Source organism: Pelophylax lessonae (genome assembly GCF_965119305.1).
Source record: "Pelophylax lessonae genome assembly, chromosome: 5".
Lineage (NCBI taxonomy): Eukaryota > Metazoa > Chordata > Amphibia > Anura > Ranidae > Pelophylax > Pelophylax lessonae.
In genome coordinates this window covers 366,511,199-366,530,556 of record NC_138772.1, presented here as the reverse complement: position 1 = coordinate 366,530,556, position 19,358 = coordinate 366,511,199, and the positions used below count along the sequence as shown (strand labels likewise).

The 19,358-nt window shown below is 43.1% G+C and overlaps 1 protein-coding gene across 1 annotated transcript in view; it reads right to left on the bottom strand.

Moving 5' to 3' along the window:
- CYB5A (cytochrome b5 type A) overlaps positions 1-19,151 on the bottom strand; it is a 40,915-nt gene extending 21,764 nt beyond the window's left edge. Inside the window, exon 1 of the mRNA XM_082259392.1 lies at positions 18,946-19,151. Within this exon, the coding sequence (XP_082115518.1) occupies positions 18,946-19,071 (126 nt within the window). The 5' untranslated portion in view covers positions 19,072-19,151. The remainder of the gene's footprint in view (positions 1-18,945) is intronic.
- Between the last annotated feature and the right edge of the window lie 207 nt (positions 19,152-19,358).

The window sequence follows — 19,358 nt, the reverse complement described above, 5'->3', positions numbered from 1 at the left end:
TGAAAGTATTAGGGTGTCCGTGAAAAAAACCTACCCACGCGGCGGTGACATAAAAACAGCTGTACTACAATATGAATCATCTCCGCTCCTTCCCCTGACACTTCACTGATGTCGGCTAGTAAATATAAAAGCAGCTGGCGGCCCCGTTATGTATCTTCTCATACACCCGCCGCCGCTATTATATTTACTAGCCGACATCAGTGAAGTGTCAGGGGAAGGAGCGGAGATGATTCATATTGTAGGGCAGCTGTTTTAATGTAACGGCCGCGTTATACACACTGAGGGTGCACCGGAAGTGACGAGGGTAGGTTTTTCTCACGGGTAGGTAATTTTCACGGAACACCGGCCCATTTTGGAACCTTTTGGCATGCAGCATCCTGCATTTTTGTGAGTATGGATCCCTTAGTCCGATTCCCACATTCCAATATCAACCATGTGAGTTGCTAAATGTTGTACATTCGTTAAATATAACCATATTTCTACACTTAGAGGCACCTCTCTTCTCTTTTATACTCAGTTGTGACATGATGCTACTTGTATATCAAGATAACGCTAGATAGCCAAGTCAAATTTTATAAAAATATATATATTATATTATATATACACACATACATACATACATATACATATACATATATATACATACTAATATATATATATATATATATATATATATATATATATATATATATATATATATATATATATATATATATATATATATATATATATATATATATATATATATATATATATATATATATATATATATACACACACACACACATACATACATATACACACATACTTTTTTTTTTTTTGCTTGTTTTGCCAAGCGCTCTCGAACCAGGTTACAAGGTTTTACAGTACCTCATTTTTCTCTTTAAAAAGTTTATACATTTTCAGTTGTGAATAAAATATGGGTTTGAGATTTGCAAATCATTGCAGTCTGTTTTTATGTAGATTTTAAACATGGTCCCAACCTTTTATTTAGAATTGGGGTTGTATATAGGGCTTTTTGATGCTAGTGGTAGATAGTATATTGGCCGATATCCTCTTTTTAGCACCCTTGATAGTGGTATCATGAGTATATACGATATAAACATGGCTACATCCTGACCCCAGGCCTGGTTGGCAGAGGCTACAGTCTGGCAAAAGGCATTGGAAAACCCACTCATTTAGCATTTTGGTACCTTTTTAAGTAGTTTTTCAAAATATATAATAAAATAGAATATATTTTTTACTTTTTTTGGGGGGGGGGGTTTATGCAGAAAAAGTGGAAAAGGTTTGCTATTGCAACCAGCAGTTTACAAAAGCAATATAAAGGGTTTTATATAGAAGGCACAATCATCTGCTCACTGCTGTGTGCACAAAAGACATAGTAGAAACTTGCTTTAATCCAGTCACAAAGAACTGGTCTCACCTATGACTATAGCCGTGATTAGCATACAAAGTTCACCTTTGTGCAGAATACACTGTTTACAGATCATGGACTGATGCAAGTCATGGCTACATTAGTCTTTAATCTTTGTAGTTCTTCTGTAATGAGCTTGGACCTTAAGCAAACCATGTCGCAATACAAGTAACTGCTTCCAAACCAAAAAAAAACAAAAAAAACAAAAATCAAATCCAAAGAATTCAAGATCTCTGTCACACAGCTACTATATGATGTATTCACAACACAGTTCAGGGAAATCTACATCCTAACTATTTAATAAAACTGTCAATAGTGTGAAACAAGAGATGGTAAAAACAAAGAACTCTGCAGAATGGGAAATTCAATCCTGAACTTTCCCCCAAATACTCTGAATTACCTACATGCTTATCAATTCTGACAACTTTCATGAAAAGTTGTTGCATGTGTCCAATACTGAACATCTGTTGACTCCTGCAAATTGGGATTGCTACCTCAGAGCTAAAATGGCTTTAGTCCCATTCACACGTGAGTGTAGCATACATAGGCGATTGAGTATTTTTTGTGCATTTTTTTTCACTGGCTCTTTAGGAGCGATGTGCCATAGAGGAGTGATGTGCCTTAGACATTAATCATAAAAAAAAAAAAAAAAAAAAAAAAAAAAAAAAAAGGAGACTTTTCTTTTTATGGATTACAAACAACACACCACCACACAAGTACAACAAGTGTTTCTGTGCATTTTTCTGTGTGCTCCTTTTGAAGTCATAAGAGACAAAAAATGCCCATTCTGCTTCAAAAGTACCTTTTTGAGCTTCAGGTGTGGATCTACAAGCACTTGAATGCTGAATGTGAATATAGACAATTTAAAAGCATGGGATTTGGCTTGTTCGAGCATTGTGGAGAAAAAAAAAAGATAAAAAAACACAATAATGATACCACAATAACACTAAAAAACCTAAAAATCGCTCTGCTCAGGTGTGTATGAGGGTTTACATTCTTGAGTGAAGCTTTGAGATAGGCGGTCCCTCCTTGTAGAAATGTTCAAGCAGCAATGTCTCATAACCGTAATACCTAGAGCAGGGTTTCTCAACATATTGTGGTACAGCACCCTTTAAAAAGTATGCAAAATCTCGTGGCAGCCCAGTTTAAAGTGTAAAAAATATAAACAACCAGAAACCTGAACCTGGAACAATGCACACAACCACTTGATGAAATTAACATCAGAAGCCCCCTTCACATCAAAGTTCCCCCATCTCATCAGAGACCCCCATCCTTGAGTCCCCTAATCACATCAGAGGCCCCCCATTCACAGATTTCCCCAACAGAGCCCTAACTTTTAGATCCAGCAGTAGCTGGGAGGTGAATACCGCCTGACCTGGATAAGCATCATGTGTTGCTATAATGTTGGAGGCCAGCCCACCCGAACCATGGCAACAAAAGACCCATGCATTGTGGCCATAGAGTGTCATTGGTTGTTATGGCGGAAGAGGCTGGCCCACCCGCACCATGGCAAGTCATGATGCCAAGTCAGAGCAAACTGGGTCCCCTGCTGGTGGCATTCTGGTTGAAAAACACTAACCTAGAAACCACCGATTAGCCTTTGGACAAAAATTAGGGACACTCAGTCTACATGGGCAACAGGGGTTGGCTATGGTTACATGGCAGCTAACAACACTGCCGACCAAACTAAAAGGTATTCTGCTGGTAACTAATCCAAAGAATTATTTTAGACCTTACGGAGATGAGCAATTAGGACAGTATATCTAGCATAAAATAGCAGACTTGCATTTTTTTTTTTTTTTTAAGTAAAGGTGCACTAATTATCTTCAACTGTAAGTAACTGCAGGATTATATAGCAATATACTGTAGATATTCTGTACATTTACAGTGGTTCTAAAGTCATAAAATGTTACTTTTAGAGCCCCCCCCCCCCAATACTTAATACAACATGCCTTAGTGTGAACCTAGGCTTAAACCTGGAAGCTGATTGGTTTCTATGCAAAGCTGCACCAGATTTTACACTTTCCAGGCTTCAGTAAATCCACCCAATAGTGTACATGAGCCACATGCTCTAAAGCATGGGTGTCCAAACGTTTGGCTTCTCTGGGCCACATTGATTGTAGAGACATTTTCTTGGGCCGCATATAAAATATATACTATAGTTAAAAAAGGTATACAAGTAATAAAACGCCGCCGCGTCCTTCCCGCGCTGCCGCTGCCCCCCCCCAGCACTAATTTAACACAACTAGAGGATGATCCCTTCCGAGGCAGCCTCTGCCTACAGTTAGTTGGAAGCCGCTGTGGCCCTGCCCCCGACCCAACTTCCTTCCTGCCCAGCGAAAAAATATAAAAAATTGTCAGGGAGCAGTGGGCAGCATTGCCTGCGGTTCTGGGCCGCATGCGGCCCCCGGGCCGCAGGTTGGACATGCCTGCTCTAAAGCAAGTCAACTGAGAAAAATAGATTACATTGATCAGTTTGATTGAGTTGCATTCACATTGACTTGTTTTGAGGAAGAACAGCAAAATATTACAATCCATGGCAAAATGTTCACTGCTCCAAAAGATTTAGTTGCACATTTTATCCTCATCCATTGAAAATTATTTTCAAAATGCCTGTATATTGCAGACCTAAAGTCCACTTCTGGCAGCTAAGCTACTGGTTCCTAAATGCCGAGTGCAAAAAAGAAACCCACACACACACACACACACACACACACACACACACTTCTATGGCAGCAACTACTTCGTGTGAATTCTAAAAAAAAAAAAAAAAAAAATGTAGTGGGCAGGTAGCAAAAATAGGGATACAGTATTTGACCTACCGTAAAATCCATTTCTCTGATGTTTATTGACACAGCTTCAGATCTTCATAACCGTTGGGTTTTACTGTCCCCTACAGAGTAGGACACAAGGCAGAAAAAAAAAAAAAATCTGGCTACGCCCATGGGCAGTCCCAGGGGTTATACTCACTCCCTCTCTGCTATAGGCATGCTTAGTTACAAGCAGTGTCAGAAGAATTCAAATTCTGGGTGCTGTGTCCGCCAATGAACATCAGAGAAATGGATTTTACAGAAAGTCAAAAATCCAATTTTCTCTTTCATTCATTGACAGACACCGCTTCAGATCTTCATAACCGTTGGGACGTCCCAAAGCAGTGTAAAACATGAGGGGTGGGAACATAAAAAAAATAAAATATATAATATATATATATATATATAAATAAATTGGAGGCATCAAAGCCTAATAGGGGAGACGAATAGCCACCATATCATTGAACCCAACATACATAGAAATTAAACAAAATAAAAAACTGTGAATACCCTGTTATTCACAAAAGAACAAAAAATAAAATAAAAATAAAAAAAAAAAAAAAGGGGAAAGGAAGAAAAGGGGGGGAATTAGTCAGTTTTTACCTGAACTAAAACCTTGTAAGAAAGGCCTGAAACTTTCAATCTCATTCAATCCTGGTGGTGCCGTTGCATTGAGGGCCCTGATCCAACGGGCCTTTTTGAAGCAGGACCTTGCTCCAATCGCCCCCTCTTGATGGAATGTGAATGCGGTCCAGGACAGTGAAGTTGACCTTGGGCATATGATAGCCATGAGTACCGGCAACATGTCTGCCCAAGGGCAGGTAGAGGTTGCCAATCCTCATGCTCGCTAGGTGTTTACTGTTGTCTGGTTTGCTACTTTTTTAGCCTTGGGAAATTTTATATATATAGATTATATATATATATATATAAAATTTCCCAAGGCTAAAAAAGTAGCAAACGAGACAACAGTAAATACCTAGCGAGCATGAGGATTGGCAACCTCTACCTGCCCTTGGGCAGACATGTTGCCGGTACTCATGGCTATCATATGCCCAAGGTCAACTTCACTGTCCTGGACCGCATTCACATTCCATCAAGAGGGGGCGATTGAAACAAGGTCCTGCTTCAAAAAGGCCCGTTGGATCAGGGCCCTCAATGCAACGGCACCAGCAGGATTGAATGAGATTGAAAGTTTCAGGCCTTTCTTACAAGGTTTTAGTTCAGGTAAAAACTGACTAATTCCCCCCCTTTTCTTCCTTTCCCCTTTTTTTTTTTTTATTTTTATTTTATTTTTTGTTCTTTTGTGAATAACAGGGTATTCACAGTTTTATTTTGTTTAATTTCTATGTATGTTGGGTTCAATGATATGGTGGCTATTCGTCTCCCCTATTAGGCTTTGATGCCTCCAATACATTTATATATATATATTTTTTTTTTCTTCTATTTATTATATGATTGTTTCTTGTTATGGGGTCACTTACACGCACTGATTGCTTTGCATATGTATTTGTGTTCCAATATGAAAATATTTTTGTCTTTTTTGTCAAGAAGACTGTTTGTCCCTAATGCCCATTTGTCTTGGTTTTGTCTCCACCTCTGTCCGGCACAGGCAATCCCCTCCTACTTCTGGAGTGGATGTGCTACATGTGAGGCTCTGGGTGAGACTGGGTGAGCTTTGCAGTTGCTGCCCGTGCCGGCGGCCATTAGTCCTCTTCCGGCTTCCTCCCTAAGACGGGGGCTGGCAGTCCATCTTGTGCCGCCCCTCGGGTTTTCATATCCGGCCGTGCAGTATGGGAGGCAATATCGGATGACGCCATTTCCGATCAGGCTGGTGAGCGTGTCCGGCGCTGCTTTCCGCGCAGGCGCCCTATGCAAGGATGCCGAGGTCCTCTTTCGGTGCCATTTCCCTTCAACTCTCACAGGAAGAGGGAGTCATCCCTCTCCTGTGGAGATATATGTGAAAGAGTTTTCCCTTTTCTTTTATCCCTTTTTTTTGTGCTTAATACTGTCTGGCTGATCTATGAGGGGTATCCCAGCCTCACTGCAAGATCAATCTGGGAAGCCTCTTGCTGGATGCTCCAATATTGTAAGTATGGCACATGGGATTTATTTTGTAAGTTTCTTATACTCTTCTATGGGGAATGAGCTTTTTGATTTTTAATTTTTTCTCCTTTTTTTTTGATTTTTAGTTTCATAGTGGGGGCATTCCCCTGCACTATAATTCTTTTTTTTTTTCCCCCCCTTTCTTGATAGGAGTCTGCATTTTCTTTTCTGAATGTGCTAATCATATTGCACATCAAGAGGTTTAAATGCATACTTATGTTAATTAATTTATCCATTTTATTTAATGTATTAAGGGCACCGGAAATTTATTTTTTGGGAGTCTGTTATCCATCCCACGGCCCTACAAGGATGTGGTGACATTATTACTGATGGCATATGGGATCCTCTATATATTTTCGGCACTATATGGCAAGGCACAGAAGTTGGTTCTGCTTTGGGACCTATGCCTTTGGATCCTCCTCCTTTGTGGTCAGTAGTGATGGAATGTCTATATGTGTGTGCAATGGGACTTCAATTATATAGCTAAAGGTATGTAATATGTACAAATATTGTTATTTTTCATCACAAAGGGGGGGGGATAATCTTCCCTGAAGAATAGAACTACAAATTCATACTCTATTCGAAACGCGTTGGATTCTCCCTACTCTAGGGGGTCTCTATACTGTTTTTTGTACTAAGGGCTTTTTGTTGCCCCATTGATTTTTAATATATTGTGTTTCATTGTATATGGATTATTTTTTTTGTATTTATGTATTTTTGCTATTTCAATAAATTATACATTTTTTATTTATGCACTATATTTAATTGCCCTTAAAATCCCACTTAGGGGAGAAATCTTTCTTAGGTGTATTTCATAATTATGGGATGGTGCAATCGTTACCAAGCCTGGTTTGAGATGTGTATGTAACCAGACAACAGGAGCTCGACCAAAACAACTGGATCCCACCTGAAAAAAAATAAAAAAATACACCCTCGAAGAGGATCAGGTCCTCTCAACAGCAGCCTGCAAAACTGAGGCCAAAAGAAGCATCTGCAGATGCCAAAACATCCACTTTATAAAACTTTGTGAAAGAGTGCACCGACGACCAAGTGGCCACCTTGCAAACTGACGCCTGATGACGGAAAGCCCAGGAGGCACTAAGCATCAGAGTAGAGTGCGCCTTAACAGGAAAAAGAGGATCCTGACCCCTGATGGAATAGGCCTGAACCACCATCTGTCTGATCCATCGGGAAATGGTCGCAGAGGAAGCGGACAACCCTTTGAGGTCCATCCGTGAGCACAAACTCTGTAGCTGCCAGGTACACCCTAATTGCCCAGACCACATCCAAAGCATGGAAGGCAATTTCCTTTGGATGTTTAGGCCTGGGACACAGGGAAGGCAACATGAGGTCTTCATTCAAGTGAAAAATTAGAGAAAACCTTTGGAAGGAATGACAGACAGGGGTGAAGAACCATCTTATCTCTATGAATCACCAGGTTATATGAGGGACAGGATAACGCCGCCAGTTTCGACATCCTGCACGCAGGGGTGATAGCCACTAAAAAGGCCACCTTCTGGGACAGCATAAGCAGGGGAATCTCTCGAAGGATCTCAAAGGGAGGCTTCTTGAGGACCGAAAGTACCAAATAGAGGTTCCAAGGCGGCAACGGAGCCTGCGCTGGAGGAACCAAATGTCGGACACACTGAAAAAAGATACGCACCAGTGAGTGAGTGGCCAAAGGTCGTGGGAAGAAGACCGCCAAAGCAGACACCTGGCCCTTGATGGTACTCAAGGCCAATTTCTGTTCAACCCCCCATTGAAGGAAGGTCAAGATCCGAGCCACCGAGAAGGAGCGAGGATGAACCCCAAGAGACTCACACCACACAATGTACGTCTTCCATGTACGATATTAGAACCTCGTAGAAGTAGATTTCCTAGCTTTTAAACAGTGTAGGAATCACTATCCTTCAGCACCTGGCTATCAATAGCCAAGCCGTCAAAGCCAGCGACTAAAGCAGTATGGAAGATCGGTCCTTGGGAGAGCAGATCCTCCCTGAGAGGAAGCTTCCAAGGAACGTCGGCGACCCACCACAGCAGAACGGAATACCAAGCCTGGCGAGGCCAGTCAGGAGCCACCAAGCCACTATGTCTGGAATTCCTTCTGCCTCAATCCAGTGTAGAAGTCCTGGCAGAAGCTTGAGAGGTGGGAAGGCGTAAAGCAGACGAGAATGACCCCACGGGGCCACCAGAGCGTCTGTGGTGTCCGCCAGAGGATCCTGTGACTGTGCCACAAACCCATAGCACCTTTCTGTTGAGCCAAGATGCCAACAGATCCACCTCTGGGGTGCCCCACTGGAGACACAACTGATGAAACACCTCCGGATGGAGGGACCACTCCCCTTGGTCCAACGCCTGCCAACTGGGGTAATCCACCTGCCAGTTTTCCAATCCCAGGAATTTATATGGGGAGAGGGCTGGAGCTAACTGCTCTGACCACCTTAGATTGCCGGCTACCTCCAGAGCCGCCAGAAGACTTCTTGTGCCCCCTTGATGATTGACATAAGCCACGGCCATGGCATTGTCCAATTGAATGCGCACTGGACAACCCTGAAGATGATCCAGCCAATGGTCCAGACACAGTCTGATCGCTCTGAGTTTAAAGACATTGATCGGTAGTCTGGACTCTTCCAGCGTCCAGATCTCCTATACAGAATGCTTGCCGAAGACGCCTCTCCAGCCAGACAGGCTGGCATTCGTGGTGACCACTGTCCAATATAAGGGGAGGAAGGATTTGCCCAGCTGAAGCGCTGGAGAATGAAGCCACCATATCAGGGACTCCGCCCATGGGCGTAGCCAGACTTTTTTCTGACTAGTGTCCTACTCCTGTAGGGGCAGTATAACCCAAAGATTATGAAGATCTGAAGCTGAGTTTGTCAATGAACAAAAGAGAAAATTCCATTTTAAATTAAAACCTTTCCTGGAAAAATACATGAGTATCAATTGCTGACCTCCTATTGAAAATTCTGGTTGCTGTGTTGACCCACGGAGTCACTGACCCTAAACAAGTACACAGAAGAAGAAAGTCAGAAATCTGCATTTCTGTGCTTCTTCCAGGGCAGATATTCAATGTACTGAAGAAAAAGCAGAATAGAAAAGGATAGTTGCATGGCTGCCAAAGGAGGTGTCAGTATTGGCAACATCTGTGTTTATGGTATGACAGGTCTTCTATATAAGACCTTATTATATGAATTTTATGAGTGAGCAACCTCATGAAATTATAGCATTAAAATGCAAAGCAACAAGATACCAGCAAAAGATGGCTTGTAAACTCCAAACATTTTGAGTATTTCACATATGGCCTATTATAGTCCACACCTTATCCAAAGAGGCATGCCGCTATGGGCACTCTATTAATCTGAGCAAAAAGTTGTTTTTTTTTCTACAGGGAGTTCACATGTTCTCCCAGTGCTTGCATGGGTCTCCTCTGGGAACGCCAATTCCCTTCCACATTTCAAAGACATGCTGGTAAGTCAATTAGCTAGAAAAATACGTAAAAAGAAAAATTTGTGCTAAGGCTCCATTCAGACTAGTGCGACTCCAAAGTAGTGCGATTTCAACTGCAACTTTGGATGGATGCGACTGTTTTGGCCAATGATAATGGACATCTATTGCATTTATAACCATCAGGTGTGACTTTCATGCGGCTTTTGAGGGTTTACATTGCAGTCTAAGGCACTCAAGTCAGACCAAAGTAGTACAGGAACTAGGGCTGAACGATAGTCTATGTGAACATCGATATCGTGCTGCGAGCGTGGGCGATAGTCACATTGCCGGAACATGTGATGGGGAAGGCAGAGAAGTCGGGACTCACAGTGGTGGTAGAAGGACACAGCCTGACATCCGTCCCACATGTTCAGTCTGCCCTGCAGCTAGATCTCCTGACTGAGCGGTGAGCAGCGGCACAGCAAACCAATCACGCGTGCCTGCACACCTGATTGGTTCGCTGTGCTCACGGCGCTCACCTCACGTGAACTAGCTGCAGGGCAGACTGAACATGTGGGACGGATGTCAGGCTGTGTTCTTCTACCTTAGGTAAGTCTCTCTGCAGTGAAGGGGACACGGCACGCTGGTCACTGCATTGATGGGGGGGGGGGCACGCTGGTCACTGCATTGATGGGGGGGCACGCTGGTCACTGCATTGATGGGGGGGGGGGGCACGCTGTAGTAACTCTGCATTGAATGGGGGCACGCTGTAGTAACTCTGCATTGAATGGGGGCACGCTGTAGTAACTCTGCATTGAATGGGGGCACGCTGTAGTAACTCTGCACTACTAAAAATGCGCAACGAAGAGGATACGCCGCAAAAAAATATATCGCAATATAGATCATTTGGAAAAAAAATATCCAAAGTCACATGACAAGTCCCACAGGTGTGAATGGAGCTTTAGGTAAAATTGCAATATGCACCAGCAGCTGACAGGTCAAGTGACTCTAGTCTAAATTGGCCCTAGTATGTGCGTGTATGCATGCGAGGTTCAACCCATAGGTCCCAAGTTCTTTGAGAGCAGGGACTCTTGAGAATGTACAAGAAATATGTAAAGAGCTGCATAAATTGTTGGCACTATACAATTAATTGTAATAGAGAATAAGTAAATAACACTTCTACCTCCTTTTTGAATTTCTTTAATGTCCCTAAATCTTTTTATCTGGGTAATCCTCAAAAAACATGCTTCTGTACGCCCAGTCCTGAGCCAGTCCTGAGCCACCATCTTACTTATCTAGGTCATCAGGAGCTGGCAGTCTCTTCCTTGACCTTACAGCCAGTCCCCTGTTGATTCAGCACCAGATCTTGCGCATGCGTAGACAGAGAGCTGTAGCCATGTCCTTCACAATGTATTGATATAGCGTTGGGAGATCTCCATCCATGGCTTTCTGTGATAGGCATCACATAATCCAGAAGACTACAGGGCCATAGGTGCCAAACTCTTGTGGGATCTCCTGACACTATGACAACAATAATGTGAAAGATCTTGCCTACCGCTGACAGAGATCTGGCTTTTCCATTACATGTTGCTATAGTGTGAGGAGAAAATGCGACTTTTTGGCCCTTCAGCCTTCTGTGTTGCATAATATGTATCTGATGAAGCTGAAACAGAGGAAGGCTTTTTTCATTTTTGCCTAAGCAAGGAATAAGAGAGAAAAGAGCAGGGCTTTAAAAGGTACTTAAAAAAAAAAAAAAAAAAAAATATGTAACTGTGTCAAAGGAGGGGGTAAAGAGTAATATTATGCAGAGTGAAAAATTAGGTGAAGTGGTGCTTTAAGGCATCCTTCACACGAGTATCTGCATACAGCGGATTCCAGCAGCAAGAATCAGCAAATCTTAGGGCTGGGATCAAGTGTATGCAAACAGCTGTGGTCGCGCAGTCTAGGTTCACATCTATGCGGGCTGCGCTTGATGCATTTTTCAGGCACGTGTTACGATTTTAAATCCTCGTCTTTTATGCAGTTTTCATGCATTTTGTGTTTTTTTTCCCCCTCTTTAAACATGCTGTATATAGCTGGTTGCTAGGGAGTGGGCTGGGAAGCCAGCCGCCATGTCCTTAACAACCAATGATTCCCCGCTGACAGCTGAATGTAAAAAAAAAAAAAAAAAAAAATTGCTGGCAAAATGCACTAAAAAAAGACATAGGTGTGAACGTAGGATCAGTCTGTAGAAGGAAATGACAGGCTGAGGGGAGCTGCCGCTCTTCGTATGTATCTGCACACTCAGCAGTCACTGGTGATTAGGGCTGGCTGGATGAGCCACCCCGGAAGCAGGCATTGCGCTATAGTGCGCATACACTATAACATGCTTTTTCATTTTATTTTTGGCTGGTTAGGTTTTTTTTTTTTTATTAAAATCTTTATTGGAAGAAACTCTCATAACACAGTCATAAAACATAGATACATATCTGCAAGTGTAAAAATGTGAAACATACAATGGGTAATTAGGAATACAGTTTGTAGCAAGGTCAAAATCTTGCACAAACATTTTTAAAGGGTTAGTTCTTCTTTACCAAAAAGATAAGGGGGCAAATGTAGATAAAAACCAAACAAAAGTTGAATAATGCTTAATATAGGTGCAAGCCATTTCTATACATAATGAAGCCTGACCTGAAAACTCCCTGGATCCTGCTAAGCAAGGCCCAGCTATTAGAGCCGGTTCACATTGCAGCGACCCGACTTGCCAGGGCGACCTGTGAGGTCACGGTGCGCAGCTCGCACCGCGACCTCGGAGCGACCGGCACGGACTTCATATCATTGAAGTCAATGCAGGTCGCCCCAAAGAAGCTCAGGACCCTTTTTCTAAGTCGGAGCGACTTGTGTCGCTCCTATTAGAACGGGCCCGGTGCTAATCTATGGCAGGCGACCCACAGCAACTGGTCAGGCGACCAGGTCGCCTGACAAGTCGCCCCAGTGTGAACCGGCTCTTACTGTTCACCATCACAGGAGTCAGCTCCTAAACTCTGAGCTCGGAGCTACTGCATCAGGGGAGAGCAAGTATGTGAGGGGGTTTGAATCAGAGAAAGAGCTAACTCCTGTGATGGTGAAAGTGAACAGTAATGACTAGGCCTCACTGAGCAACGTCCTACCAACATCCTGGGAGTTTTCAGGTCAGGCCTAATGAGGTATGTAAATGGCTTACACCTTTAGCAAGGACATTATTCCACTTTAGTCAAAGCCGCACAGTTTGTTTTATATCTACCGACACTCACATTGGCCATTTGCCGTCCGGCGATGTACCAGTACCTCATTGGGTTAGAAGGGTAATATCTCGGTCATCCCTGAAGCAGTGATCGAGATATCATTTTTTTTTTTTTTTTTTTTTAGGGCAGGGGATTCCCTTCAATGTAAAAGTATTCCTAGCAGCTAAGAAGCCGCTGGATTACTGTTACAGGCAGCAGGAGAGGGTCCCACCCCTCTCCAGCCACCTTAACCACTTCTGGACCGGAAGGTTTTACACCCTTCAATGACCAGGCCATTTTTTTGCGATTCGGCACTGCGTTACTTTAACAGATGGTCGTGCGACGCTGTACCCAAATAAAATTCATTTCCTTTTTTTTCCCCACAAATAGAGCTTTCTTTGCTCACCTATAAACAAAAAAAAAAAGAGCGACAATTCTGGAAAAAAAAAATAATAATAATTCACATTCTGCTATATAACATTCCCAATAAAAAAAAAAAAAAAAAAAAAGAAGTACAAATCAAATTTTATTATTTTAGGCCAATTCGTATTCTGCTACATAAAAAATCCCAATAAGCGTATTTTTATTGGTTTGCGCAAAAGTTATCGCGTCTACAAACTAGGGGAAAGATTTATGTCATTTTTTTTTTTTTTTTTTTTACTAGTAATGGCGGCGGATCAGTGATTTTTAGTGGGACTGCAACATTGCGGCGGACCGATCGGACCCCTAACTGACATTTTTGGGGAAGACCAGTGATATTACTACAGTAATCAGTGCTAAAAATATGCACTGTTACTGTAATGATGCCACTGGCAGGGAAAGGTTTAACTCAGAGGGGATCAAAGGGTTAAGTGTATGCCTAGGGGATGTTTTCTAACTGCGAGGGGGATGGGCTTGTGGAATCAACAGAGACCGGTGATCCTAAACAGGAGGATCACAGGCGCTCTGTGCCAATTCCTGAGAGAACAAAGGTCTGCTGTGTTTACAACAGCAGACCGCTGTTCTCTCTCTACGGAGAGTGATCGCGGGTGCCCGGCGGCAATCGAGCCAGCCCCATGAATCAGCCTCCCCACTGGCTAAAGGGGAGTGCACGTCCCCCCAGGATCGCTCCTGAAGATCGCTGTACAGGTACAGCAATTTGCGCAGCCGAGCCAGCCTGCCAGAGTATATCTGCGGCGGGCGGTCGGGAAGTGGATAAGGACCCTTTTACATGGGCGATCTGATCAGACCCTGATCAGTTTTTCAGGTGGACCTGATCAGACCCTCCAGTCTCTTCTGTGGAGCAGCGGATACATGTCCGCAGACACCCGCTGCCACCCAATACATGTCCGCAGACACCCGCTGCCACCCAACACATGTCCGCAGACACCCGCTGCCACCCAACACATGTCCGCAGACACCCGCTGCCATCCGATGCTGTCCACCAATAGCAGACAGATGGGGGACCTATTCCCCCATCTGTCTGATAGATCTAATCGGATGGAAATGACAGGTGGTTCTTTTCCATCCGAATGCCCCACAGGTGAGAGCATGCTGTGTCCGTGTCTGCTCTGCATAGCAGAGCGGACATGGACCTGTCATTTGCCTGCTCAGTGGGGGGGGGGGGGGATGAGCAGAGATTCCCCGCTGAGTAAGTGGATCCTGCTTCACTGAGTTGCCCATGTGAAAGGGGTCTTACTAGGCTCTCCCCTGTTATCAGGAAGCCCGAGAAGGATGGGACCGGCAGGATCTGGTTCCTGGAATACAGTAAGACCCCGGATCTCTCCATAAAGAGGACCCATCACAACCCAATGTTGTTGATCCCTTCTGATAACAATAAAAGATTTAAATAAATAGTGTATTTTTTTTTTTAAATAAAATAAATATTAAAATTGTACGAAAAAAAAATGTAAAGCTCACCAGTTCAGCCTAAAGGGAAAGTTCTGATTTATTCCTTTCCCATCCTCCTCTTTTTTGGCAGTTTGGGGGGGGGGTGACCCAAACACCGGCAAAGAAGTGGCTCAGGAGAGGACAGCGCTAAACCCCTGAACAGGTAAGTGTCCTTTTAATAAAAGTCAGCAGTATTTTTTTTTTTTTTTAATGGAAAGTCAGCAGTATTTGTAGCTGCTCTTCTTTTCTTTTTTCTTTTTTGAAAAGGCTGAACAACCTCTTCAAGGGCCAGTTCACACCATAGAAATGCAGTCTGGATGCATTCCAGATGCTTTTCTGCATGCGCGTTTTTGATGCATTTTTCTCCTCCTTCTTATTACTTAACCCCTTAGCGCCGATGGAACGCAAATATGCAGCCTCGGCTTTAGGTTGTTGTACTGGGGTGATGCCTGCAGATGGAGGCATCACCCCGGTACCGACAGTCGGCTTTCTTGTAATGACAACCGATGCAGCTGAGCAGCCGCTTGGCTGTCATTACAAGGAGCGGGAGGGGACATTTCCCCCCCTCCCGCAGCTCGCCCGGGTCTCCCATCCCACCGGAAGTCCCGAGCGACCAGCCGACACGGTCGAAGACCCGAACAAAGCTGCATTTGGCTCGGATTGGGTCTCCAATGTAAAAACCCAGAAGGGATGTCATGGCATTTTCAATGCATTTAAGTGCAGAGGAGGTATTTGGAGTCTTTTAGTGGTCCTCAACTCCGGTCCTCAGGGCCCACTAACAGGCCAGATTTTAAGTATCACCTTGGGGAGATGCAGCATGAGTACTGCAATCACTGAGCAGCAAATGATATCACCTGGGATGTATTTCAGTTATCTTGCAAATCTGGCCTGTTAGTTGGCCCTGTAGGCCAGGGTTGAGGACAACTGTTTTAGACCACAGATCCCTTCATAAAGGGCACCTGTCACTGCCGATTACGGTTACAGGGATTTTTACATTCCTTGTGACAGCAATAAAAGTGATCCGAATTTATTTATTTTTTTTTTTTAAAGAATAGTGTAAAAATAAAAACAAACTAAAATAATTAAGAAAAAAAAATTAAAGCTCCCTGTCGCTCCACGCTTGCACGCAGATGCGAACGCATACGCAAGTCGTACCCGCATATGAAAACGGTGTTCAAATCACACATGTGAGGTATCGCCGAATCGTTCGAGCGAGAGCAATAATTCTAGCACAAGAACTCTGTAAAGCCCCGTACACACGCGTCGAAAATCGGCAGGGAATTTTCGTCCAACGACCGATCTGCCGATTTTCGGCTTGTTAGTATGGTGCTTCCGACAACCAACTCCGACTTTTCGGCCGAAAAAAAATCTGGTGTGCAGGCTATAAAATTTTTGTCTGCCGTCAAAACACGGCCGATTTTCGTGCAGTCAGTACAGATTTCGACAGGGAAAAATCTAATGAGCAAGTCTGGGCATGCTCAGAGAAGAAAGAACACAAAGAAAGCAAACCAGCACATGACATCACTTCTGAAGTAGAATTTTGTCGGGCGAGAAAATTAGTGTGCAGTCTAGGCACATTCCAACCAACAAAACACAACTCTGGACAAAAGACGGACGATCGGTCGGCCGATAATCGTTGCGTGTGTACTAGGCTTAACTCTAAACAGGTATCCGTTAAAATGTTTTAAAGAGTCTCCTATGGAAATTAAGTACCGAAGTTTGTCACCATTCCACGAGTGTGGGCAATTTTAAAGCATGACATGTTAGGTATCTTTTTACTGGATGGAATATCTTTCACATTTAAAAACAAAATTGGGCTAACTTTACTGTTTTTTTTTTTTTTTTTTTTAACCACATGCACTTGCACATTAAGCGTACTGCGGCAAAGTGGCTCGTTCCCATCCAGCGACGTAGACCTACGTCGCTGGACTCCTCCCCCTGTAGGCGGTGCTCGCGCGCCGCCGGAGGCACGCTCCCGCTGTTTTCATTCACAGCGGGAGTCGGGCCAGAGGAGGAGCAGTGGCGATCGCCGCTGCTCTGCCCCGATCGTCGGGGAATCGAGTGAGGAGATCCGCCCGCCTGTGTAAACAAAGCGGGCGGATCTCCATAGTGACAGGGACTGACAGATCGGAGTGTTCAGCATAGCTGGACATCCGATCTGTCCCTGTCTCACACAGTCACCTCCCCCCCCACACGTCAGTAAGCACCAGGCATACATTAACCCCTCCCTCTCCAATAAAATTAACCCCTTCACTGCCAGTGTCATTTTTACAGTAACAGTGCATATATATAGCACTGATTACTGCAGTAATGTCACTGGTACCCCCAAAAGTGTCAAAAATGTCAGTCAAGGGTCCGGTCTGTCCGCCGCAATGTCGCAGTCCCGAAATAAAAAAAAAAAAAAATAAATAAAATCGCAGATCACCGCCATTACGCGTTAAAAAAAAAAAAAACACCAAAAATGACAGAAATCTTTCCCTTTGATAGTAAAACGCAATAACTTTTGCGCAAACCAATCAAAATACGCTTATTGCGATTTTTTTTACCAAACATAGGTAGCAGAAAACAAATTGGCCAAAAATTAAAAAAAAAAAAATTAGATTTTTACATTTTTTTGGGGGGGAAGTTCATATAAAAAAAAAGTTAAAAATATTGTTATTTTTTCAAAATAAACGCTCTTTTTTTGTTTATAGCGCAAAAAGTAAAAAACGCACTGGTGATCAAATAACACCAAAAGAAAGCTCTGTTTGTGGGAAAAAAAAGGACGTAAATTTTGTTTGGGTACGGCGTCGCACGACCGCGCAATTGTCAGTTAAAGTCGCACAGCGCCGAATCGCAAAAAGTGGCCTGGACGGAAGACAGCAAAATCCTCCGGTGGTAAAGTGGTTAATTCTTGAAAGTGTATTTCTTCCCAAAAAATTGCATTTGAAAGACCGCTGCGCAAATAGCATGCGACATAAAATATTGCAACGATCGCCATTTTATTCTCTAGGGTCTCTGCTAAAAAAAAAAAAATATATATATAGAATGTTTGGGGGGGTTCTAAGTAATTTTCTAGCAAAAAAATACTGATTTTAACTTGTAAGCAACAAATGTCAGAAAAATGCTTAGGCTCCAAGGCTTAAATAAAGATGTGTGTTTTTAGTGCATTTAACCGCGTTCCATTACAGTCCAGTGCAGAAAAAAAAAAAAAAACACGTTCTACTTTTTTTTTTTTTTCTGGAACTGAAACTGACCACACTGGTGTGAAACTGTGCCCTTGAAAACCATAGAACCTACTATTAGTGCATTTTTTGATACGGAAGAAAAAAAGGACTGCATGTGATGAGAACTGGCCCTAAAACAGAAATTTACAAACCAAGTCCTACTAGTGTATGGCCAGCTTTACTGACCTCCTTCTTTCGCTGTTTGGGCAGTCCAAGGAGTATGCCCAGCTTAAATACAGTACTAATTTTATTAGCTGTATTAAAACAGATGACATTAATATAATCAGGCTTATTAAAGGAGGGGGTTTAAAGAGCCTACAAGCATTGACAGGCTGTACATAATCTAGGCTCATACTGCAACACACCTCATTTACTTCTACAACTCACTTGCCAAACAAGTTTCTAAGGTAGTTGGGTTGTTAGGATAAAGACTATCCAGGTAACAGCCTATCAGTGTGTGGATTTAATCACCTGTGTTTGTACTGCTCTACTACAAAAAAAAAAAAAAAAAAAAAAAAAATTATATTATATTATATATATATATATATATATATATATATATATATATATATATATATATATATATATATATATATATATATATATATATATATATTACACACATACAGTATAGATTGCCATCTGCAGGCTCAGTAACATTTTTGACAGATCCTGACAGACAGGAGACAGAAAAGACAGGTGTAAACAATAGACAGGTAGCTGTGTGATCACAGCTGTGACAGCTCCCCCCAGGGCTATCTAGACAAGATCTCCCCCAGATCCATAGTGCAGGGTGACACATGGGTGACCGATCACTGGATCAGATCTCCACCCTGTAAACAAACACAGAGCCCAGGCAGGCAGGGCCCGCTCACCTCCTCCAGGAACTTGGTGACATCGTAGACTTTATGGTGGAGGATGATCCAGGTGCTCTTGCTATGATTGTGTTTCTGTATCTCATCCAGGGTGTAGTACTGGACTTTCTTCTCCTGATCAGCCATGATGTTTCTGAGACACTGCAGCTGATTCCTCCAGCACTCCTCTCTGCACACTCCTTCCTGCCAGCACTGGAGGTATATGACAGCTGCATCCCCGCATCCCTATAGACGTGCTGGCTCCTCGCCCCGCCCTCTTTTCATTGCAGGCTGCTATGCTGAGCAGTTGTCAGTGTGCAGGAGACAACTCTCTATCACAGTGCTGGATGGAGAGCAGAAGTGAAGGAAACACTCTTATATGTAAAGCCCCAATCTGGCCAACAACTATTTATTTATTTATTTATTTTTAGCAA